The 25,205-nt window shown below is 43.0% G+C and overlaps 1 protein-coding gene across 4 annotated transcripts; it reads right to left on the bottom strand.

Annotated features, from left to right (window-relative positions):
* Positions 1-341: 341 nt before the first annotated feature.
* CASP8 (caspase 8) lies at positions 342-23,674 on the bottom strand. Of its 4 annotated transcripts, XM_069860788.1 has the most exons (9): positions 23,000-23,583; positions 19,244-19,573; positions 4,947-5,052; positions 3,856-3,991; positions 3,710-3,766; positions 3,302-3,369; positions 2,666-2,801; positions 1,104-1,605; positions 342-823 (listed from the first exon to the last, which is right to left on the bottom strand). In XM_069860788.1, the coding sequence occupies exons 1-9, from the start codon at positions 23,017-23,019 to the stop codon at positions 688-690; spliced, it is 1,491 nt and encodes a 496-aa protein (XP_069716889.1). In that variant the 5' UTR covers positions 23,020-23,583; the 3' UTR covers positions 342-687. The 4 variants fall into 4 exon arrangements, with proteins under 4 accessions (XP_069716889.1, XP_069716890.1, XP_069716891.1 ...); XM_069860789.1 differs by lacking the exons at positions 19,244-19,573; positions 23,000-23,583 and adding an exon at positions 5,506-5,848 and having other exon boundaries at positions 2,666-2,804; XM_069860790.1 differs by lacking the exons at positions 19,244-19,573; positions 23,000-23,583 and adding an exon at positions 5,506-5,848.
* Positions 23,675-25,205: the final 1,531 nt, after the last annotated feature.

The raw sequence follows: 25,205 nt of genomic DNA, 5'->3' as shown, positions 1-25,205 counted from the left end.
ACTCCCTGTTCTGCACACACACTAACCACAGGAGGCAATATAAAAATGTTTTTCAAGAGCTGCTTACTCCAGCAACTTCTTTTGCTGGGCCTACAAGTGAGACTCAGATCAGCAAGGTAAGTGAACACAAGGTGACTATATCTGACCAACTGACTTTCATGGTTGAAGACTACTCTGCATAAAGGATCATCTAAAATACAGATGAGGCCCCATGCTGCTGAGGATGGTGGAAGCCAAGGGCCTGACTCTTCCTTGAGGTGTACCAAGATCCTAAAAATGATTTTACGTGGTGTGGAGAAGTCAAAAAAAACCCCAAAAAACAACACACTGACATGAGCTGATTATATCCTATAAAATTTCTAGCACTGCAACTCCTTTATTTTGCTAAAGTTAGACATAAAATACACAAGGTTTCATAACAGTTGTCCTAAAGCTTGCACTGCAAAGATATCTTACTAAAGGAACAGCTAATAGAGGACACTATCAGACCATAGGTTAGCAAGTAAACCACAAAACAGAGACCAGCTCAGAGATGCTGTGAAGTATAAAGTTTCATACGTATTAACACTAATTTTAAAAACATTTGCTCTTGTGCTAAGAGCAGACAGCAGTCTGTTGTTTTATAAAATTCTCAGCTGATAGCAGCCAGGGTACTGCAGATTACTCTGCCATGCAGTAGCCTCCCATTTAGTTGACTGGAAAGATGAGCTTTTTCCTCAGCGTGAAACTGGGCTGTGGCATCTGCTTCTCTGCGTTCGGCATGCAAGTCTTTCTGCTCACCTCTTGATTCACTGCTGTCAGGATGGTGAGAATATCTTCTCCTCTGCAAAAACACAAGTAAGTTTTTTATTAGGGGCGTAGTTAACATCAGAAAAATTACCACATTCCCATCTATCTTGATCTCTACCAGTGCTAATGGCTCCTGCTTTACACAGGCTTTGAAGCAGCTAGATAAACAGCTTTGAATTATCTGCATCACTGTTTCCACTCTGAGGGAGCACTCCTGCTCCGTAACACCTACTTCTGCATCCAAATCAAAGTCCTGTCATTCATAAGGAAAACACAGGTGTTGTCAAAATACCAACTTATGGAAACATAGTTACCGAGGACAGCTGTACTCCAAGTGCTGGCATAATGCCTGAATGTACCAGGTCCCCTGCCTTGTGCTTCTGTAGGAAACATAATCTTGCAGGGTAGCCATGCCCAGGAGGAAGTCTGCCTCTGTGGGGATGCAGTCAAGCTGAAATCTTGCATCTGTTTCTATACAAGAATCTTGCTCTCCGGAATCTGTTTCGATGGTCACACCTTTCTGGCAAGCATCACCTTGGCAGGCCTGAACAAAAAATACTTTTGGTTTTCCAGCAAGTGAGCGGCAATTCCGTCCAGTGAAAGAAGTGGTCAGTTCCTGGATAGGTACTTCCTGCCCATCGACACCATAGATAATGCCTTTTTTTCCATGAGACAGGATACAGCAAACAAAACAGTCTTTGTCCTTATGGTCTTCACATTTGTAGATGTTCACAGTCTTACGGATTTCCTCTGCGGTGAGGTCTTTGTATTCTGCTATTGTAAAATGAAGCTTGCTAAAGACTCTTCGCAGAGCCGCTGGAAAGAAAATAGAAGAATTGGAGCCGTTTCATTATACAAAAAGTTGGACTCTGCAACTGCAAACTGCATTCCTAGACAGAAACGATCTTTTTTAAAATCCTGCTACACTACTATCAAGGTAGTTACATGCCTGCTCTTGAAAATAATCTAGTAGTCTAGTCACTAATCACATCTACTGAGGTCCCTTAATTCTCATTAAAATGTTTCCTTGTGATCTTGCTATTTAGTATTGCCTCTGTCTGAAAAGCATGCAGAAACATTAAGCAAGCCGTATCTCCTTCCCCCAGCCAATTTACAGCTATTCCATTAATCTCCAAAGGTGTTGAGCAGTGTAGTTGCTTTACCTAAGAGGAAAAGGCACGACCCATTTGTGTAGTACCCGTATCATGGGAAGAGAAACCTTGCACTCTAACTCTTGAATTAAATTGGAGTTCAATTTAATCAGAGAAGGCCCATTGATGGATTTTCTCTCTTAGCACAGACAGCACAAATACACCCATCTCACAGAACCCAGGACCTCCAGTGAGCCAAGCTGCTGCTGCAGCTAAAATCAGGGCATCTGAATAGCAAGGTATCAGAGTCCCTGAATTGCAATGTCCTGATTCCCCCTTTTTTAAACAACTAACATCCAGTTCTGGTTCAGCAGCAAATCTGATTCTGATTCCGCATATTTTAGAAGCGGCACGCGTAACGGTGACACAAAGCCAGCACGGCTTGTAAAGCCCAGGCTGAGATTGATGATTAAGGTCGCAGTAAACTCAATAAAACAGCAAAATGCCAGTGAATTGTTCTGAGTCAGCCAGTAAAAGCTTGGCAAGTTTATTAGGATTTGTCAGCACAGGAAACCGAGCCAACGCAGTCACTACTACAAAAGTATCCTAGATCAAGTAGGATGTCCCTGACCATGACAGGGGAACTGGATGATCTTTAAGGTCCCTTCCAACCCGAACTATTCTATGATTTTATTATTCTATGAAATTCAGACCTTTAGTACAGAAAAAGAAATGAGTTTTCTGGTTTTGAAGATACGCAAACTCATCTTTAATGTTCACTGTACCTGCATCCACATCTGTTCCATTCCGATCCTTCATGCGTCTGAGTTCTGGCACTGCTTCCCTGGCTTTTGCAAAATTGTGATTATTCAGGATCAGGCACACTCCACGGGGCCGGCTAGTCATTTTGTAAACTTCAAGCTGCTGAAAAGAGAGACAACTGGTGAAACTACTGCACTGTCCTCCAGGTGTTCCTCTGCCCTCGCTAGTGGCACAGCAGGGTTCAGAGCTGGCTGGCTTTTCCTCTAGGCGGCAAGCTCTCCACACAGCTTTGCTCCCAGGGCCAGGTAGGACATTGCAGCAGGGCAGTGTCCCTCCAGACACACACCACTGTGCTTAGCCCATGTGGGGTGCTGCGTTCACCCACTTCTCCATGCCCAGCTGCCTGCCAACTGCACCCTTCCTGGTTTAATAAACTCAGCCTATCTTGCCACCCTTGCAAATGTTTCCAAAGTTGAACACTGCAGGAGCTGCTGCCCATGACTTTGTAATATCCTTTGTTCTGAAGCCGAGTGGTTCATTTTCCTTCTTATAGACAGTGCTTTTAACAGTTGGACTTATTATAATAACTGCTGGCCTCATGGAGGGACGATATTTTTCAAGACAAACAGACCATGTTTCTAAGAAACAAACTGACTTACCTGGTAAGATTCATCCCAACTGCCAGGAGCATCAGATGCCACAGATGTCACCGGCCATCTGGCATGGGCTGAATACAGACAAAAAGGTTTAATTTCAGAATGTAGCCCTAGAGAAAGAAAAGAAGCTCTGCTCCTATTCTCCATCTCTACAAGTACCTCCTGGGTTAAAACTGCTCTCTGAAAACACTGAACTGTGCATGAACGGCTGTTCCTGTTAGCTAAAAACTACTAGATAGTCAATAAATGTAAAAAACAGTACAATGTATTGTGATCAGTTAGTAACGGGATACTTGATCACTTTTTACGGGGGCACCTGTGTAAAGAAGTGAGATGCAAGTGGCACAATGAGTCCAAAAGATGAAGAAGGGTGAAAAATCTAAACATTCATTTTTTGAGAGCTTCAATTACCTTCAGGGCTTCCTGTGCTGCCGCTCTGTTCCTCTGTGATGATCATCTCTTCCTCACCTGAAAAGAATTCATTATTAATCCTGTACAATCACTATGTGGCACTTCAAGGATAACTATAGGAAAGAGGCCTTTTTGTTTTGTTTTACCAAATTTTAATTCATATTCTTCAATTCTCTTCAACAGGCTGACGTTAATGTTTGCACAGAGAGTCTTCAGTTTACTTAGGTTCTCTTCTCCCAGAATCCCCTTCTTCTCCATCTCAATGAAAATGTCGAGCATTGCCTGTGTAATCAGACAGGTAGTTTGCTCTTGGGGCACATCCACGCTGCCACCAGGAGTGAAGCTGCGGCATGTGCACAAGCAACTCAGCTCTTGATGTTCTGACAGCACACGGGACCCAGAAAGTCAGTCCAGCTGACTGGTAGCTCAGTTGAGACCTCAACTGAGTCAATTAAACCTAGTTTAACAAAACCTATAAGTACAAGCATCTTCTCAAAACATATTTATTTCCCTTCCGTAGCCCAGACATAGCGAGATGAAATAAGATGTACTTGAGGAGATCTGCCAGTGAGTGGCAGAGCACAGTGGTGACCCCAAGGATTTACTAGAACCACTACATGCTTACAGTCTCTCCCCAAGGAAAAGAGGGAAAATGCTAAAGGAGTTTTCACTAGACAGAACAGATTCCTCCACAGTCAGAACTGCGGACTGAGATACTATAAGAGCAACCGGGTCTCCTGCAAAACTATTTGCAAAGCACAAGCTCTTGGGCTTTGGCCTTGGTAAGGATCTGCTGCTTAGGTCTGTATTTTCTGAGTTTGGAAATCAACAGAACAAAAAAAAATAAATAGCCACAGAGGGGGATCTTCTTTGTCTGGCAGTGGCTTAGAAAGCAGCCAACAGAAAATCCGTTGGGCAAGATGAGTGAATGTGCTTATCCATCTTTCACTGCTCAAAGCCCCCAAGTCCCCGACACCCCGTATGGAGCTTAAACACAAAGGGCTGGCCCTTCCTTTCTGGACTAGGGCACTGCTGCAAGAGCTACGCAGAACACTAGTACAGACAAGCCCCATGTGCACTGGAGAGCCAACAATCCCTTTCCAGCTGCATTCTCTTTCTCATGGTCTTCACCATAAGAAGAGTGACACTCATTCCTCTCAGAGCAACCCAAATGCCTCTATAGTTTATAATAATAATTTAAAATTTAAAAAAAGAAAAAAATTAAAGAAATTCTTACAGCCTTAGGGTTTAGCCTGCATTTTGGTAATTCTTTCCCTAAAAGAAACTTGAAAGAATTCAGCTCATCTTCAGTGATGTCCTCTGACAGCTGAAAGAGCAGGTACCTAGAAGGAGAAGCGGAGGACACTCTTTCATCACATTCCCAAGCCTGTCCCTCAGCATAGTTTAACACCGTACTCCTAAACTGTCCCCCCTGAAGCAGATATTCCCTTTTTTCCCCTTTTTTAGCTGGGGGTAGGTCATTCCCAGGATAACCTGAAGCCAAACCATTTTCAGCTGCAGTTAAAAAGGGCTCGGTTTTCCCAAAAATCAAAACCACGCTGAAACTTTCAGGAGTTGCAGACAAAGACTGGCACGAGCCCCTCTGCTCCGCAGCACACGGGTCAGTATTTCAGAGGCGTGCGGCTTCGTTTCCAGCCCTTTACCGGGCAGAGATCTCCGCTTTTCGCACGGCTCGTCCCCGCTGCCTCTCGGAAGACACCTGCGTGCTCCCAAGCCTCATCCCCGGCGCGGGGGAGGTTCGGGGTCAGGCTCAGCCCGAGCCGCCCGCCACTCACCTGTAGGCCGACACCTTCGCCCTGCCGGGGACGCGGAGTTCCCTCTCCATCTCCTCTCGGCTGGACCCCATCTGGGCTTCCAGGAGGTCAATCCGAGAGATGCGGTAGAGCAGCTCCTTCACGTAGGACAGGTCTCCCGCCTCGATCAAGCCTTTCTCCTGCAGCGCCTCAAAGAAGTCCTGGGCCCTCTGGATGTTTTCCAGCTTCCGCATGGGGATGTGCTGCAGACTGAGGAACTTCAGCGCCGCCAGCTCGGCCCCGTCCAGCTCCTCGCTGACCGCCAGCAGCCGCGGCCTCGGCAGCGCCATCCCCCCGCACCCTGCCGCTTCCCGCCGAGCGCCCCGCTTCCGGCTTCCGGCTGCCCGCTTCCGACTGGCCGCTTCCGGGCCGCGCCCGCGCGAGGGCTCCTGGGAGATGTAGTTCCGTCTGCGTCACGGACTCACAGAGTGGGTTGTGTTGGAAGCGACCTCAAACCCATCCAGTTCCAAGCCCCCTGCCATGAGCAGGGACACTTCCCACCACACCAGGCTGCCCAAGGCCCCATCCAGCCTGGCCTCCAGGGATGGGGCAGCCACAGCTTCCCTGGGCAACCTGGGCCAGTGCCTCACCACCCTCATGGGGAAGAATTTCTTCCTAATGTTCAATCTAAATCTTTCCCATTCCTATTTAAACCATTCCCCCTCTTCCTATCACTACGTGCCCTTCTAAACAGGCCCTCCCTTGCGTTCCTCCAGGCCCCCGTCAGGTACTCTAAGGCCACTATGAGGTTTCCCCAGAACCTCCTCTTCTCCTGACTGAAGGAGCCCAACTCCCTCAGCCTGTCCTCACAGCAGACGTGCTCCAGCCCTCGCATCATCTTTGTGGCCCTCCTCTGGACCTGTCTGAACAGTTCCATATCCTTCTTATGTTGGGGATTCCAGAACTGGACACAGTACTCCAGGTGGGGTCTCACAAGAGTGGAATAGAGGGGCAGAATCCCCTCCCTTGACCTGCTGGCCACGCTTCTTTTGATGCAGCCCAGGACAGGGTTGGTCTCCTGGGCTGCAAATGCACACTGCCAGCTCATGTCAAACTTTTCATCAACCAGCAACCCCAAGTCCTTCTCCGCAGGGCTGCTCTCAGCCACATCATCCCCCAGCCTGCACTGAAAGCACAGATTGTCCCAACCCAGGTGTAGGACCTTGCCCTTAGCCTTGTTGAACCTCATGAGGTTCACGTAGTCCCACTTCTCCAGCTTCTCCAGGTCCCTTGGGATGACAGCCCATCCTTCTGGTGTAACACCTGCACCACTCGGTTTGGTGTCATCTGCATATTTGCAGGGTGCCCTCAATCTCACTATCTGTATCATTGATGAAGATATTAAACAGAATTAATCCCAATACAGACCCCCAAGGGACCCCATTTGTCACAGATCTCCACCTGGACATCCAGAGAAACCCACAACTTAACTTAGATACTGGTCGCCTGCCCCAAGGACATTGGACCCTCCGGTTTGCCGCTGGGAAGCACCAGCTGTTCCCAACCCCGTTCCTGAGGGAACATCCCACTTGCGCAGCTCTGCAGGGCTCCCTCTGCCCAGTCTCTTCCTGCCATCACCTCTCTCCAGTTTAAAGTCACTCACAGTTCATTGCTATTTTGACACAAACAGAAAGAAGCTTCTTATGTCCCTGACTCACCTTTCTACTTGGAAGCTTTTCAGGTTGTGGGCAGGCAACACCATGCCCAGTGCAAGCATTCTGCCCTCTGCCCTCACATGTACTGGCCAGGGAGCCAGCCCTTTTCACACCCCTCTGAGGTTGGCAGGAGACCCTTCTGGCAACAGCAGCAGGCTCGCAGGTGTGCTGCGTGGTGGCTAAGACCCTGCAACCCCTCCAACGCACCTCCTGGTGGAGCACTCTCCGTAGATGCTACGTCATGACAGTGGCATTGGAGGCAGGAAGAAATTTTACCAGCTGGCATTTCATCCTTCCGAAACCAAACATTAACACTTAGTGCTCACCTCGAGCAGGAGATCCACCCTCAGAGTGTCCACGGTCTTCGAATAAAGAAACAGTGTTCCCACTAAGCACTGCTTTAAAACCAGAGTCCCTTCCCCACAAAAAAAATATGACAATATATTAGTGACAATCTATTAAGCAGAAATCTTTACATTGGTTTTATATCACAGAAGTGGCTTATTAATGTTCAAATACCTACACAAGGCACTTGATTACTGCATATGTGGCAAGTTGAGGCAAAGGTGGAATTAATCTAAACATGACAAGACACTTTTTAACAGTCCATGACCTAATACGCCCTCAAATCCTGCTAAAACAAGCTCTTCCTAGCAAATAGACTGAAGAACATACAGATCCTTCTCTTCGCATTGATATGCCTGGACAAATCAGGCCTAAACACAAAGTGGCTACACAAATATAAAACTAATGTAGAAGGTGTTGGTGAATCTCAGAAGATATGCCCAGAATGATGTTCTACCCAGCTAGGAAAGTATTAGAGTTGGCACCCACAAGAGCCAGACGCCTTTGGGGCTTGGGGAATTCCTGTGGCTCAGAAGAGAAACAGTGACAAGCAAAGGCACAATTACAGAAAGGACACATAGAAAAGGCTGCTTGGGATTTCTCAGCTATATTTTTTAGTGCATTGCACAGAGTTGCAGATTAAACATGCCATTCTCAGTTCATAATTTGACATATCTCTAGTTGAAAAGGAGCAGATCCAAATAATTTCAGAATGTGCCTATGTTAGTTAGAGTTCAGAATAAAAAGGGTAGCCTGCAAGGGCTGAATACTCAACATCTCTTAAGAAAAATCTAGCTCTGGACTCCCCACTGCATAGCTTAATGTCCTAAATGGTGTGTGTTTTATTTCCACTTCTCCCTGGGCTTCAGGATTTCCTGTAGGAGATCTTACAGATCACAGATGTAGCCAGTAGTTCAACTAGTCAAAACTCTGCAGTACCTGAATTTCATACCACTTTGAGAACTAAGAGTGCACCCTTATATTGCTGGTGGGAAAATACATATTTACAGTAGCCCATGCAATGGGAGAAGCTGGCAGCAATGTGGGCACGGGCAGACTCTTCACACATGCCACTAACCCATCCCATGAGCAGCAGATTAGCAAGTCAGCCTAAAACCATTACAGAGAGAATGACAAACTTCCCACAGAAGGTGGGAAGCTCTCTGAGAAATGGATGTTGAACTCAACAAATAGGTAGCAAGATGCAAATGACTGAGCAGGGGTTCATACTAATTAATACCATTATTTCTGCCTCTGCAGCTAACAGTCCTCCCCAACTTTTCTAAGTGTTTCCCTTTTTGAACAGCATCACTCTGATCCTGCTGCTTTCAGCTTAAGCCGGTAGGACTTAAATTCACCAACTTTTTTTTTCCTATCAAATTTCTGACTCAACTGTCAGGTGTCAGCACTTTTACTAGCTGAAAACAAACACAGAATTGAGTGCTGGGATTGTTTTGCTATAGCATTTGGTCTCCCAGCCAGGAGCTGAAGAAAAGGAAGGACAAGAAAAGTAAATATAGCTGAGGGCCTTCAGAGAGTGACAGTGATTGTCCCTCATCATTCTCCCAGCTGGGCTACAGAGGAGAAAGAGAATCAGAAAATTGCAGATCTGACTTCTTCCTTACTTCTCAGTTCCGTGGGAGGGCAAGAACAGATCAGTCACCCTGCTGCAGGCATCTGAGAGCATACTTTGCCCAGAACCATAAAACTGGAAGGGTGTTTTCTCCTTCCTTGATCACAGCATGAGCCACATATAAACTCACACTATAGCTACTTCCTGCAATCCTTCAGAGGATTTTGATGGGGGTTTCTCTCCCTTCTAGTAGGTCTTCATTAGCAGGCAATAATATTACGTATGGAGGTGGCCTGACTGTTGAAGGAAGGAAGAAATCATTAAGAATAATAGGAATAATAAGAATTAAATCTTGGCCAGCAGTAAAAAAAGAATGTGATTGTAACAGGAATTTAGCTTGTTTACTAATGAAATGGGGACAGTCCCTCAGCAGGAACAAAGGACAGACCTGAGCTCACCTAGAGGACGCAATGAGGAAGGAGAGAAGATAAAGAGCATCAGGGGATTCTGAAGACACAAAGGAACTCTGATGTACATTCGAGAGTGGGTGATAAGATATGATAATGAGTTCTATGTATGCTTAACCAATATTTCCAGAACATGTAACCAGTGTTTCTCAGAATCCATATGAATACATATGTCTAACCAGTATAAAAGTCCTGTAACCAGCCTCAGTGGACACACACACATTAGGTAAAATGATTCCCTGTGTGTCTGGCATTGTATTATTTATTAAAGCAATACCTGCTTAATAATCAAATTGGCATTGATTATTGAGTTGGACCTTTTTCACGGCATCACTGTAATAGGTAGAACAAAATACCATGGCAATTCAGTGACAGAGTGTGACTGACCGGCACACACGCCTCTCAGTGGAGGACCGCTTGGAGGAAAAGGGCAAAAACCCAGTTATCTCAAGGACGAATATATGGTAAAGAAATTTCAATTTACTTCAACATCAGGTAGACTGGAGGGGAACCTCAGTTTTAGAGAAGACAGCTGCACCAGTGGAATCATCAGGTTCCCCAAGGCAACTAACAAAGAATAATGTCTTCCTGAAGTAGCCAGTCCAGCACTGGCGGGTGTGAGTATGTGGCTTACCCCAACATAAAAGTATAAAAATCAGACAACTAATAAAACATTTAAACTTTGAAAAGAGTAATGGGCTTAAATTGGTTTCAACCCACATGTCCAGTCATGACTGGGGATGCCTGGTGTCCTGATGGTGAGCATACAGAAACTGGTAATGAGAATCATGTTTGTATTGTGATTCAACTGTACATTGCAATTGCTTAACTATGCTTGTGTTGTGATTTCCATATGTTGCTCTGTCACTCTACTAAATATACCAAATAAGTAATTTTGATATCTAGTTCCTCCTCACGTGGGGTATCTGAAAGAACTTGATCTGAGGGTATAGAACTCTGACACAGAGAAATATGGAAAAACAGAAATTATGTAGAATCACAACTTCACTACTGCAGCTGCTACCATCTTCCAGCAAGTTTCTCCCTGAGAAGGCAGTTATTTCATTTAAGCTGTAGCTCCCTATCACAAATCTAATTACTAACTTCATATCATGGTCTCATTCATGAAAACTTTATAAAAATGTAAATAAATCATTGCCACATTTCCTAAATGGTTAACCAAATGTCAGCCACAGAACTGTGTCATAGCTGGCAATGCCTTCTGGTAACTTTTGCCACAAGGAGTACTCTCATTTACATAGTGCTTGTAATGTCTATTTATTATTTATGAAACCTGTGTGAACAGAGCTGTGATTCTAAGAATGGGCGTTCTCCCTTTTACTTGAAAAAGGGTAAGGGGAGCACAATGCAACTGCAAACACATTGCATGGAATTACAAAGAAAATGTTTTGCTTCAAGAACATGAGCAGTATTTAATAGAGAATTCCTGCTTTATGGTTAGACACATATTTAAAAAAATACATACTAAAAAAGCAGAAGTTACAAATTGTCTCACATCCATCCTTTATCTTGTTATAAGCTCAAAAGGAACTTAGCCATTATAATCCCCCCCCCATCCCCAACCTAAACATTGCTGAGGATGCAAGGTAAGAACATGAGCATGAGTTGTCATTATCATAAAAATCCTGAACTTAAACTTATTCTTTCCTGCCATCTCTCCAGCTGTTAATGAAGAGATATCAATAAGCTACCCCTTAGGGTGGCTGCCATCAAGAGCAAATAAATTCTTCTGCTGAGGTATTCACCACACTAACTGTCCTCGAGTCAGGTCACGTGAAAGAGAAACACCACAAACAAAAGTAAACCAAAACTAAAAGTATTTATTACAACAGCAACAAGAGTACACAGGAAATAGTTGCCAGGAGGAGAAGACGTCTTAGAGTTAGTGGATCTAAAGCAGGACATTCCTTGCAGTGTTTAAGAGCCATTCAAAACAGCCTGTCCCCCAAGAGGTCAAAGAAAAAACATGATAAGGGAAAAAAACCTAAAACTAGCAGTTCTGTTTAGCTATGCAAATTAATACCACAAGTAAACCAAGTATTTTGAGGAAAAGAATCAAGCCTGTAATATCATAAGCATCTTTTTTGGGTCCTTCTGGACAGAGTTGCTATTTTCCGTGACAGATTATACAGCTTCCAGAGAAAGCCAATGACTGACCTCTGGGTAAATCAGTACAACCTTACAGGTGCTCCCTGGAGAAGGCTCTAGGATTCTGAAGCTATCTGCTCTTCTTTTCCAGGTTTCAGGGACTTAAAACAACCTGGACAGAAATGGGACTTCCAATAACTCTTAAAAATCATACTACTTGGAAGTCCTTCCTCACTTGAAACCCAGACTGAACAGACTCCACTGTTAGCAGGAACCTTATGAAGTTCAATGGAGATAAGTGTCAGGTCTTGCACCTGCTCAGAATGGGCTCCAGCTGGCTGGAGAGCAGCTCTGCAGAGAAAGACCTGGGGTTCTTGGTGGACAACAGGCTCAACACGAGTGAGCCGTCTGCTGCAGCAGCAAAGGCGGCCAACAGGATACTGGGGTGCATCAGGAAGGGCATCACCAGCAGAGATAGGGGAATCACTATCCCGCTCTACTCAGCACTTGTCAGGCTGCACCTGGAGTACCGTGTTCAGTTTTGGTCCCCATTATGCAAAAAAAAATGCAGACAGGCTAGAGGGTGTCCAGAGAAGGGCCACTAAGATGATCAGAGGACTAGAAAACCTAACATATGAGGTAAGGCTGAGAGAATTGAGTTTGTTCAGCCTGGAGAGGAGAAGGATTAGAGGAAACCATATTACCACGTACCAGTACATAAAGGGTGACTACCAAGAGGAAGGACACCCCCATTTTACAAGGAGTCACATGGAGAAGAAAAGGCGTAGTGGGTGTAAGTTGCTCCTGGGGAGATTCCAGTTGGATTCCAGAAGAAATGTTTTCACCATGAGAATAGTTGAACGATGGAATAATCTCCCTGGGGAAGTGGTATATTCCTCTACACTTTTAAGGCTCAGATTGACAGGGTGCTGGGCCATCTCATTTAAATTATATATCACCTAAAAAGGTTGGACCAGCTGATCCTAGAGGTCCCTTCCAACCTGGCATTCTATCATTCTGTGATTCTACGATTCTGTAGGACAAAGAGCTAGATTTGTGCTTCTCCACAGCCTCACCAGACTCGTACAGAGAGAAGAACCAGGAAACCAATTAAACATGGGAATTGGAAAATTTAGGTCCCATGGCCCCTTGAAGGACTGGGACTAACTACATTGATCCAGATAATTTCTCTTGCAAATTCTCTTCCTTGTGGAAGCCAATTCCAGATGTGATTCCTAACTGAATGTATTCTTATTTTTCTACTTTTCAGTTGATTGACGTTGTGGAATTGGTAAGATCAATTGCTTCCGTAGAGTTGATGTTATCTTTGGCATCTGCTTCCGCCCTTTTAATACTTTTCTTCCCACTTCCTTGTTCACTTCTGTCAGAATGGTTATGAGATCCTTGCCGCTTGAATAAAAATGAAGAAAAGTTACATTGAAATACATGGTACTTGGAGATAGTCCAGGAAGCTGATCTATGTTTGCTCCAATAAAGTAGGATCCCAGGGAAGGCTAGTCCCTCCCCTTCATCCTGCCTGTCACTGAAAGTGCACACTTCGCTGTGTAATCACAGAATTCTGGGTGTCTGGGGAAAAAAAAAGCAACTTCCGTGTAACGTCGCTTTACCAGCAAACACAATCCCCTACTTCAGTTATGGACAGAAGAGCACATGGAGATAAACAGAATTAGACTTGTGCATTCTCCAAGTCCTCTTCTGGACACCATGAGAAAGTGATGTCTGAAGAGAAATTGTATTTTCTAAATCAAGTTTATGGTGGGGATGGGAGGGAGGCAAAAATGAAAATTACAATTGATTTTTTTTGTCTGTGTAATGAATCACTCAACAAATTTGCCTCTCATCAGGTGTCACTGGAAAACAAATCATTTATCACTCAAAAATGTCAAAAAACATGCACACACCTACACACTTGTTTATATGTGATGCTGCAGCCTTACAACCCTGGTTCTGTCACAGGCAAACCAGGGGAAATCACTTGTACTTTGGTTCACTTGTAGAAAAACAACAACATCCAATGCCAGAACAACTACTGTTCTGCAATGTCCTGCAGGTGAAAAGCATTATATAGCACAAATGCAAAACTCTGATGCTTCAGCACAACATGCTCAAGTACATTTGTCTGCAGTCCCCCAAATGCACATGGATTAAAAATAGTACTTACAGTGGGCAAAGCAACTCCATCTTGTCACAGAGGCACTGAATGTAAACACTGCCCGTCTCTATAGAGCGATAACACTCACAGTCTTCCACTGTAGCCATGCCAACCAGAATATCAGCCCGATCAGGGATGGAAGTCAGAGGGACAGCATCTGTCTCAAGATGGTTAGAAAAGTCTTCTTCTACTAAGACAGCAGGATGACCTACATAGCCTTGGCAAGCCTGGATGAAAAACAGCTTGGGTTTGCCAGCAAGAGAAGGACAATTAGATCCACTGAAGCAGTAGAGTAAATCTTTAATATTTACAAACTCTCCATCGGTGCCTTTTATTTTGTCTTTTTCACCGTGGGAAAAAATGAAGCAAACAAAACAGTCCATGTTACTATGATCTTTTTTGCTGTATTCTTTAACTTTTGCCCATATTTGCTTTGCTTCTAGATCCATGTGCTCAACTGTCTCAAACTGAAGCCAATTAAAGACCCTCTTCACAGCATCTGGGAAAAAAAATGTCAGAAGGCACTTGTTAAACAGTGACAAGGGAGATGCTGAAACACCAGTGTCTGTGTGATGTTAGCAGAAGTGTTCAGATCCCACCAATAAGCTCACCTGACTGACTCTAAGCCTGTGAAATCTAACTAGAAAAGCCCAAATGCCTAATTTAGTTGATTTTTTTTAAACACAACTGGGTCAAGCTTTATGCGATCTAGAACAAAAACAGGTTTCAGATTATCTGATTAATCGGTACAATTTAATGAAGCTTACTGCCTTAAAGCAAGCTTTAACTGTGCGTTGAGTAGTAATTTCAGATGCTTAAGAACAAAATTTAGCAAGTTAAAGAAGAGGTGCCTCTATAATGACAAATTCTGCCACTCTTAAACGAAGTTGGTCTCTTCTTCTGCAAGAATGATCAATGCAGCAAGCAGGAAGGCACGGTGAAGGAAGACCTTGCAGACTTCTCAGCAAATGTTGACTGAATTGTTACGTGGGCAATAAAGTAGCTGGGTAGGACTCAGCCTGTAGACAGACTGGATGGAGTTTAAGTATCAGTGATGTGTGCTTTCATGAAACAGAATTTACTGTTTTAAGATAAGCTCTTGTTTATCTTTAAAGAGATTCTTGCAGGAAGGCAGATTTCAAGGAAAGTCATGGAGCTGCAGCATTTATTTGAGCATTAAAAAGAATTCAAGGACTTAAAAATATTACTCCATGATAGCTAAGAATTAAAAACAATCAGAAAGTGAAAAGATGGAATAGTAATTCCTCCTTCACTATTTGGTACTTATGACCAACTACGACAAAGCTTTTAACCTAGAACAGAAAGTAGTTCCCTCTTTAAGACATCAGCTAAACTGTTGGAAGTGGTGTATTTCCGATTTCTACAGTGAATGTCATTTCAGTTACTCTGGTTGCAAAGGAGCTCAGTGGACATTATTCTTCTTCACCGGAAAGATTAGATAATTCTTTCAGAGAATTATCAGAGAAAAAAAAGAAATCAATAATTGGATTAAAACAAGTACTTACTGCCATCTTTCACTGTACCTTCTCTGGTTTCACATGGATTTTGAAAAATGTAGTTGTTAAGAATCACACAGTAACCATGGGGGTTATTTTTCATCTTATATGTTTCCACAAGCTATAGAAACAAAGAAAGCAGATGAGAAAGCAGTGCAAGCATCCAGAAGAGAAATACACTATACAAAGATTGTTAGTCCTTCACATCCAAGTGCAAAAAACATCATGAGGGCCAAGATACAAGAAAGGACAATCTTATGAAAACAAGCTAGCTTTGTCTCCCTGAATACCTCCTCCACTCTCTCTGTGGCTCGGATACAATTTTGGCAACAGAGAAAGTGAGCATCCAGAAACACGTGTCTGCATATGCAGAGTAAAAGTTCTTGCACCCTAAAATTCCATCTGAGAGTCCTTGTGGGTTTCTAGTGAGGTAACAGATTCTGCTGTTCCCTTCCCATCCATCCAGGAGTATTCTGGGCAGGACTTTAATGTCCCAGTATCTATTATTGTTAAGATTGATTTTCTTCACACAACAGCTACTCCTTCATTTCTTGCCAAAAAGGTTGCTGACATTCAGGTCCTCACAAAGGAACAAGGCTTGGTCTTGTTTTAAAAATCGGAATTGTTACAAGACCTACATACTAAGAGAGAACCCTTTCCTTTCAGGTCTTCCACCTGCTCAGCCTGCAGAATTTACGTTCCCTTTCCCCAGGAGTTGGATAAATACTTTAAAGGTAATCTTGAGGCATTTCTCACCAGCTGTGGTGTCGCCCTCTCTGCTCCTTGTCTTGCTGGATGCCCAGGCACAGGCACTGAATAGGGGAGTTTTTCCTTAGAATCACTTTCTAAAAGAAAGAAGATAAACAGAACATTTTAGAACTAAAAAGACAAATTTTCCACTGTGCATATTTCAACACTCATAAAAACAGTACAAGGAGAGAAGTGGAGGTCCACACCACTGAGACACCATCATTTTGTAGAGCTGGGTGAAGGAAGGTTCCAGTTTCACAGACTGTTGGGTATTAAAGCTATGCAGAGCTGCGTTCCATTTCTTATCCGCTCCTTTACTGGTATCAAGATCCAGATAATAAAAGGCTGAACATGAGTAGGCAACCCAGGCAAGCCATTCACTAGCATCTCCACTACGGGATGCGTAAGTGAAAGAGGAGGCCCATTTTTGTTTGGTGATATACTACAGCTAGTTCTTTTACTTCTGAGGCCAACATCTCTTCTCCAGAGAACTTTATTATTTGGGTGGACACACCAAAGATGCAGAAGATCTCCTTGAAGCAATGAAAGGCTTCTTGGAATACAACTGCCTGGAAGAAGTGAAGAAATCACCTAACCCATGACTCTACCCAAGGAAATAAATCCCAGTTCCCCTTTTATAAGTTACACAGATATGTTTAAATGGAAATTAATTGTCAGGGCCACAAAATCTATAAGACATGCTTTTTTTTTTTTGTTCTTATCAAGGAGGATAAAACAATAACAATACCAATAAAAAGCCATTTCCCTGACACAGGGCTTGATTATACTAGCCAACCTTGGCAATTTTCTTCTGTTCTTTTAGAGACACGAGTTCAGGTAGGCAGCACAAAGACATAATGGGGAAACCACCTGGTATCTCTGCAGGGAACTGCTTGGGCTGTATAGATGTGTCTAAGGAAACATATGTCCCGAGTGATCCAAAAGGAGGTTCTGAGAAAAAATGTAATTGGTCTCAGTTGTTGTTGTTTGACATATCCTGTAAGGCCCAGTTGTGGTGTCACAAGTCACCACCTCAGCTGTAACAGCCCAGATATGCTGAAGTCTTTGAAACTTCACATCCGGTAGAGAAAGCTAATGGTTATACTTTAGCCAAGTGCCTGGTCTCCAGGGACTTTTCCTTTGTCTAAAAGCAAACAGCCCGGCTAACAGAAAATAACACTGACAATTCCCCAGTACAACTTTCCCCGAGGCAACAGCCACTTCCAGTCTCCTTCAGTGACTGAAAAGCTATCCTGGTCCTAAACCAGCACTGCATTGTTTCTTGAAGAGAAAAAATTGCATTTAAGGCAAAAAGAAGAGAGAAGCAAACCATTTTTAGAAGGCACAGAATGCATTTCGGGGAGAGATACAAGGAGGTATAACGGGATAATGAAGAAGCAGAAAACTTCAAAAACCACAGATGCCAGCAGCCACTTTGCCTGTTCTAGGATACTGTAAGGTCTCTCTCTTATCTCTGGACTGGCAAGCTGACAAGGATGGAGCCACGAAAAGTGCAAAAGAACCCCAACTCTACTCTTAAATAGCAGATTAAAAATTTACCTTTCATTTTTTCTTCATAAATATCAATTTTTTTCTTTACATCAGCTCTAAATCTCTTGAGTATATCTTTCAGCACTGCCAGGTCATTTTCTTTAATTAGCCCATTTCTTTCCATTTCCAGTAAGACCTCCAACATAGACTGGTAAAACAAAAACACACAACCCAAACTCATGCAGTGACCTTCAATAACTGCAGTACCAGGCACTTCTGGATAGAACAGAAGAGAACATCCTCGTTCCCAGAGACTGACCAGCTAAAGTCTGATTTCTTTTCATAGAATCATAGAATCATAGAATCATAGAATAACCAGGTTGGAAGAGACCCACCGGATCATGGAGTCCAACCATTCTAAACAAGGGTCAGGATGCAACACAACTGAAGAGACACATCACTAAGGTTAAGACAAAATCATTAGAAATTGCCTATGGTTTTCCTGCTTTTTTTTCAGCTGTGCACAGCCCTGATGTGGGCAACAACACGGCATCCTGTTGTGCCTCTGTGTTCAGATGAAGCACTGTTACATCATTTAGCTGTGCCATTTCACATTTTCTACTACAGAAAAGGTGTTCAGAGCTAATTTTGTTTTTTTAAAGCTCAATAGTCCACGAAGTTGGAGATAAGTCTGCTAATTTTCCAATAGGTGCCACAATACAAATAGAACTTTTAAGAAAACTTCTTAATAATACCAAACGTTTTGATAACACTGTTCATTATTTACACCACAAGTATTAAACTAGCTCATCAAACCTCTTAATACTTTTGTGGAAGAGTTAACAAAATGCTGTCATCCCAAATGACAATAAAGAAGAAAATGTACCAAATGACACACAAAATTTTGTGGTTGAAGTCATAGCAGAACTTGGTCCTCTGTCTCCAAAACATTGTCTTTTCTCCAGCAAAACATCACTCTTCCTAGTTACAGCATACGTATAAATGTCTTAAAAATGCCAAGCAAAGACAAAAGGAAGAGCGTGATGGATTTTGCAAGAAGAAAAGGTTAGAGAGACAGCCAGTGGAGGGAAAATAGGAACAGGAGAGCAAAAAAGGGCAGAAAAAAGATACAATGAGGGAAAAAAGGTTCCATTCTTTCACAGAGCAGCTACCAGCTAACATCATAACTCTTTCAACAACCATTTTAGTGAGAGCAGACCACATTCACTTTCCTCTGTTCTTACAAGGGAGACTAGCAGACTCTGAACTAGCCTTGCAAGAAACTTATCAAGATCACTTTGCATACAGCATTATCCTGGAGCTTCTTCTTTGGTATTTGTTCTTGGAGCAAAAACTTCACATTCTTGACATCTTCTGGGGCCAAGTCCTCTGCAATTCGATATAGCAGTTGCCTGGAAATAAAGAATAAAACCTGATTCATTAATATTCATTGTATTCATTAATTGTAATTATATATTCGAACTGTAAAATGTAAAATTCTCAATGGTAGGTACTCATGCCATAAAAAATACAGTTATGCTGGGAAATTGATAAGATAACAGTGCAGACAGAAAACAAGACAGTACAGGACAGAAGTGCTGTACATTTTACAGGCAAATGTTTCCTGCTTCTATGCTTACCTGTAGGCTGACACCTTTGCCCTGCCTGGGATCTGAAGCTCTCTCTCCACCTCCTCTCGGCTGGAGCCTAGCCGGGTTTCCAGGAGGTCAATCCGAGAGATACAGAAGAGTAGTTCCTTCAGGTAGGACAGGTTCCCTGCCTCTATCATGTTTTTCTCCTGCAGCACTTTGAAGAAGTCCTGTGGCCTCCGGATGCCTTCCAGCTTCCACTTGGAGATGTACTCCAGGCTGAGGAACTTCAGAGCAGCCAGTTCACTTGTGGCCAAAGACTCAGAAATGTCAAAAAGGAGTTTGTGGAAGTCTGTACTCATTTCACACCAGGATTTAGATCTAAACACAAACAGAAGTTGACGTAATTTGTCAGCTACAGTAGCGCAACAACATAATTATAAAAGGTATTGTCACAGTTCGGCCTCCCCCAAGATTGATAGGCAGCTAGCAGTGGTCAGATGTGGTCCCAGTTCCACCAGGAAAGGGGAATGGAAGAGTGATTTGTGGGTTGGAAACTAAAAGAGCAGACACAGGGGAAAGGTCCCAGGCTGGACTCAGCAGCAGCAGGGAGCTGACATCAGAACTAGATTCAGGAACACACAGATGTGGGATCGGGAGCAAAAGGACAGACAAGGTCCATATTAGATTAAAGAAGAGAGATTGACCCCCATAATCCCTCAGTTTTATACTGAGTATGACGTGCATGCAATGGAATACTCTGTTGGTCAGTTTTTGGTCACTTGTCCTGTCCGCCCTTCCCTGCAGCTGTGACCCATTTTCGCCTCTTTGACTTATGGCATTCCACCAACTTGAGGATGACCCTCATCTCCATAGGGATAGATGCAAGCAACGGTCTTTCTGCATATCAATGAGCTGTTACTTTGGTGATAACCATAAATTTTAGGTGTTATCAGTTCTATAGACAGACAGTGTCTGAAAACATGTAGTTAACTTTCAGATAATGAAGCTACTTAGATGAGGCTCAGGTGAAAAGTTAGAAAATCAATTCCACTTTAGCTCAAACCAGAACATTCCACCACTTATTCCATCCCATGCTCAGGTCACAAGTTCGTTAAATTCATGATTATGAGTCTCCACCCATTGCATCAGTCTCTCAGGGCAAGCAGAACGGAACAGTATGAGGATTCGTCATGGTTTGTGCCCACAGGCTACAGGTAAGAGATGTAAAATAGCTCAAAAAAAAAAATAAAAATACATGCAATACGTCAGTAGAGAGAGGTTGCCTTGCTATCTTAGCTTTGATACTTTAGCTGTATGGGTTCTCTCAACTTAACAACTGGTGCAAAAACCTGTGCCCTAAATGAAATTAAAAGAAAAAGTCAGGGATTGTTCTTGCTTCCTATGGTGTGTGTAGACAGTGAGAGGTACTGATGCAGAGGATGTACAATCCCCAGCTGTTGCTGGTTTGGTATTGGTTTGGTTTTCTTCCTAAGGTTTTATCCCATTTGGGAGCAAGAGCCACTTGCCAGTCTGAAAATCCAGACTATGTAGTAAATGAGATGGCCAGGTTTTACATCCTAACAAAGATAACACTCCATGTCAGTATAATTCTTCTAAGCTAACTGGCTTCTCCTTTCATTATACGCTGCTTCTGATGCTGGTCAGCATGGCCAAAGCACCTCTTCCTGTCTTGGATTATCTGCATCAAGTAAAACTCAGTTTCCAGCTCTCAATTAACTTGTAATCTTCAAATCAACACACATCACGTCAAACCTTTTAAGCAGGCCAGGAGAATTCTTGTCAAACTAGTTCTGTTTTGCTAAGCATCAAATACCACTTCCCTTCACCACCTCCTCCATCAGCTTTACAAATGCAAGATTTGGCTTATGGACCCAACTTTTGAGCACCAGAGAAAGCAAGAAATTACCAGTGCAAGCCTTAAAACTGTCTCACCCTGACACCTGGATCTGCCTCCACTGCCGCTCTGGTGAGAGAGCCATTTGCCACTTTATTGTCTCTGCCTTAGATCTGAGGCACCTCAGGATCTTAGAAGAGAAACTAGATAGAAATGCATTCAGTCGAGGTCTCTTGTCCCATAGAACTCACTGGGAGACAGAAAAGTTGACAACAGCAAATTAAGACCTCCCACTCCTACACAACTGAAATACTAGGCAATCATTTTCATGTTACTGCTACTGTAAATGGTTCAGTGCCAGCACTAATGACTCCAAGGCAGCCTAGCTGACTGACTCAGGACTACAGTAAATACTTAAAAAAAAGAATTAGCATACAATTTTACTCCCTTCCACTCGAAGGACCGTTCTACAGCAAAGCAGCCTTTTGTGGCATTGCCTTGGTCAGCACAGGGAACATACAACTGAATCTTAAACCTTTGTCTACCAAAAAAGTGGATACAAGAGAAAAACACACATTGTGATGCAGCATATAAAATTCATGCTCTGTCCTCAAAATACCGCTTTCTTCAAATCCATTCAAAATGAGCTTTAAAACAGACTAGAATCCACACCATTCAGCTCTTATCACCACAAAACCACTGGTATTTGAATGAATCATGCGTGCTTAACCTCACAATTCAGAGATCTCAGATCTAACTATGTATATTTATATCCATGAAGGTAAGAGAAAAATACTTTCACGGTAGTTATTTACAAAGTTTTCTTTCTTACATAAATAATGCCTTTAGGTTAAGATACAAGGCATGTGCTTATAAAAGTAAATCTTACTGTTAAAGGAAATTTTCTTTTTTATTTCTCAAAGGCTGGAAGTATCACACTCACAAAATTATTGCAATTAGAACTATATTTAAGCTTGTCTCCAAATACATGGAGCACGCTAACACAGTGTTTAACTGCTGCTTTTTCTCCCATTTTACCCAAGACACAACTTATTATCATTTTATATCACTTACCTGGGTGGTCAGGCTGAGCATTTCCGGAAAAACTCTGAAAAATGTGAGTCAACCCTAGCCGCTAAAGTTCTGGGAAAAGCACCGCCTTTTGTACTATGATCTATACTATCACATGACTTACAAAAAGTATTTTATAACCGACTAATACACTGGAGTTATAACACGGACATTCCCTACTCCAACTATTTCAGGAATATTTGTGAATTTGTGAGAAAAATTGCTAAGCAAGCCACAAAAGTAACCAGGGTTTGCATTTCTTTCAAGGAGACACTTTAGCAAGGACTAGCATGTGGCACAGCTCAGTATATTTGCTCCCAAACATGAATCCTAATTAAAAGACAGTGAGGGAAGGGTGAATCAACTGTATCTTCCCATTTAAAAACATCTCAGTCTCACTGTCCTGCTGTGTCACCAGATCCTCCCTCCAGAACTTTCCTCCTTTCTCCAAAGCCCCTCTCCAACTAACCCTAGACTGTTTTGAACATGCATTTTCATGGAAGATTATGTCCTAAATTAAAGAAAAGCCAACTATCAGCACTGAATGCAGTAGCAGTACTCACTGAATATATGGAACTATAGCTAAACATTCCTTTGAAATTATTTACGTAATGTACTTCCTCATTTACAAGAGAGTTTCGGCAAGATTTAACTTTTTGCATTTTTCACCTTCTTTGAAGTACAGAACTCTGCTTTCAACAGGAAGGTTCCCGGCCTGGTTTGCTGGTCACCACTGTCTTCCTTGCAGTGGGAAATATATGATCAGTAATCAGTACAGCTACCAGATTCTCTGAAGCTTGATAATTCAGACAGCGAAGAGAGCCAAAATTCGCTTATTTCATCCTATCTAACTCTATAAACTCAAAATTATAACATACCTTTCAAGAGAACAAGGCATATAAATTCCTTCCACAAGGCACTCGCTAGGAACAGTTCAGAAACCGTGTCTGACTATTTCACTGGCACAAGTTGTCCTTTTATCCACAAGCTTGGAGGAGCACAAGAGGGTCACCACAAGCACCATCGGATCTTCAGGTCCAAAATGGTTCTGTCTCCATGACATCCCACGCTTCAGTGTCTCTTTCCCTACAGTTCCTCTGTATCTTCACTGAATTAAGACTCTTGCTGCAGTTCGATGCCGTGATCACCACTGCGTGAAAACTATTTGCAGACAAGACCAAGCCCAGGTTGGCTCTTCCCAGACAGAGGCTTCTCCCATCATGCAGCAGTTTCAAGGACCAGCCCTCCTGGCAGTGTTCTTCCTCTTCGTCTTTACTGTTTCACTTCTTATTTCTGTTAATTTAGAGTCTCTCCAATTTCTCTCAGCTCCCTTTGCACTGTAGTTTTGTTCCTCCGGCTTCCTCTAGGACTGTTTCTGTGACCCAATCTAGTCCTTGTGCAGCAGTCTGCCAAAAATTCACTTCTCCCAGGAATACTCCTCTTGAGGAAGTGAAAAAAAATGAAACTATTGACTATTCAGCAGCTGTAGTGACTGTGGCCTCTGCTGGCACAAGGCAGGATACACAGCTCCTTGGAGGGACAGATTACCAGAGACTTGTGAATATTGCAAATCCCACATGTACAAGCCCATGGCAGGGGGGTTGGAACTAGATGATCCTTAAGGTCTCTTCCAACCCAAACTATTCTATGATTCTATGATCTTCCTAAGGTACCAGCTTCCCCAACAGAAAGACTCTTCCTATGCAAGTTTCACTTAAATCTTTCTAAACAAGAGTTGCATAAGTGACAATCCTTCTTTAATTCTGTAGGTGGAAAGCATGCCCAAGTGCATGTGTTTCTGTAAGCCATCAGTAAGCCTCAACAGAAACCAACCGCTTTCTTTTTCTTTGTTACAGGCTGATTTCTTTCTGGTACAGCTCTGTATTACTACAGTTACACTGACAGCAAGGAGTGATGAACATCTAAGTTGTATAAAACCCACACACTCTCCCCCAAGGCTTTCAAACTGCTATCTTACCGTACAACGCAGATCACACAGAATTGCCCAACAACCTTGCCGAATGGCAGCTGCAATTGTAGCACTAAGCCCACCCTGCCTTCAGGCCTGTGCTGACAGCGTACCTCTGCATGCATCCAAACACTGCAGAGTGCAGCACGACCCTCAACACACACACAAGCAAAATATTCACACCGAATAGTATAAATCACGGTAGCGTAAATGGTGTTTGAGCAAACCCTTGTAATGAGCAAGGGAGGCTCTATCAGTCTTTAGTACTTCACAAGTGCGGATCCCTCTTCCCAGAGAGCAAAACGCAGAAATCAGCTCAGGTTCTTCCAACTGCCTTTAGCTACCTATGATTTAAATGGAGATTACCCAAGTGAAAGTCTCTGTGGAGAAAGTAAGGTAACGTAATGACGTTCTCTGCCCACCAAACCTAAAAATGAAAACAAGATCCCTCAAAACTAGGTCAAAATTGTTGTCAGTGTTGACTCTGTACTGACAAAAATCCAGTTGTTACCTAAACAAACAAAACGAGCGCATCAAGTCTGAACAGTAATTGTGAGCCAGAAACTTCATAACTCTGTTGCAATATGATACATGGTGCACTAACAGGCAAATCATTTTCGATCTCTGGCAAAAATGTGACTTCAAGTGTAGCAGCCACATCAACACAAAAAGACTCAAAATGTGAGGCGTCACACAACTATCAACTCCTCATGATAAAAAATAGCCATTATGTTTTGGCAAACTAGCTGCATTTCAATGCTCTGTATGATGCAGAACTCCCCTCCTCAAAATCCTGAGTAGTGCAAGCTGAAGTTGTATCCAACAGCACTAGTACTCCTTCGCATTCTCACCCTACCTTATGGCTAGTATCTGTACATAACAAGAATTTTGATGAAAGAAATGAAGTTTCACTTCAGTTTAAACCCCAAGGCAGTTAAAATCCCACTGATTCACGCAGCACAACAAAGTGCAGGAGTCAATCGGAACCAAGGATAAGCCTTACTCCAGTACATGATTTTCAGCTCATCAAGCTCTTTAAAAGAAGTATGAATTTAATGCAGTAACACACAGGAAGGACACAGACATGCATAGTAAATGCTCATAAAAAAATAACA

Source organism: Phaenicophaeus curvirostris, chromosome 7, assembly GCF_032191515.1.
Source record: "Phaenicophaeus curvirostris isolate KB17595 chromosome 7, BPBGC_Pcur_1.0, whole genome shotgun sequence".
Lineage (NCBI taxonomy): Eukaryota > Metazoa > Chordata > Aves > Cuculiformes > Cuculidae > Phaenicophaeus > Phaenicophaeus curvirostris.
The sequence above is the reverse complement of the archived record's forward strand: the minus strand, read 5'-3'. Positions and strand labels throughout refer to the sequence as shown.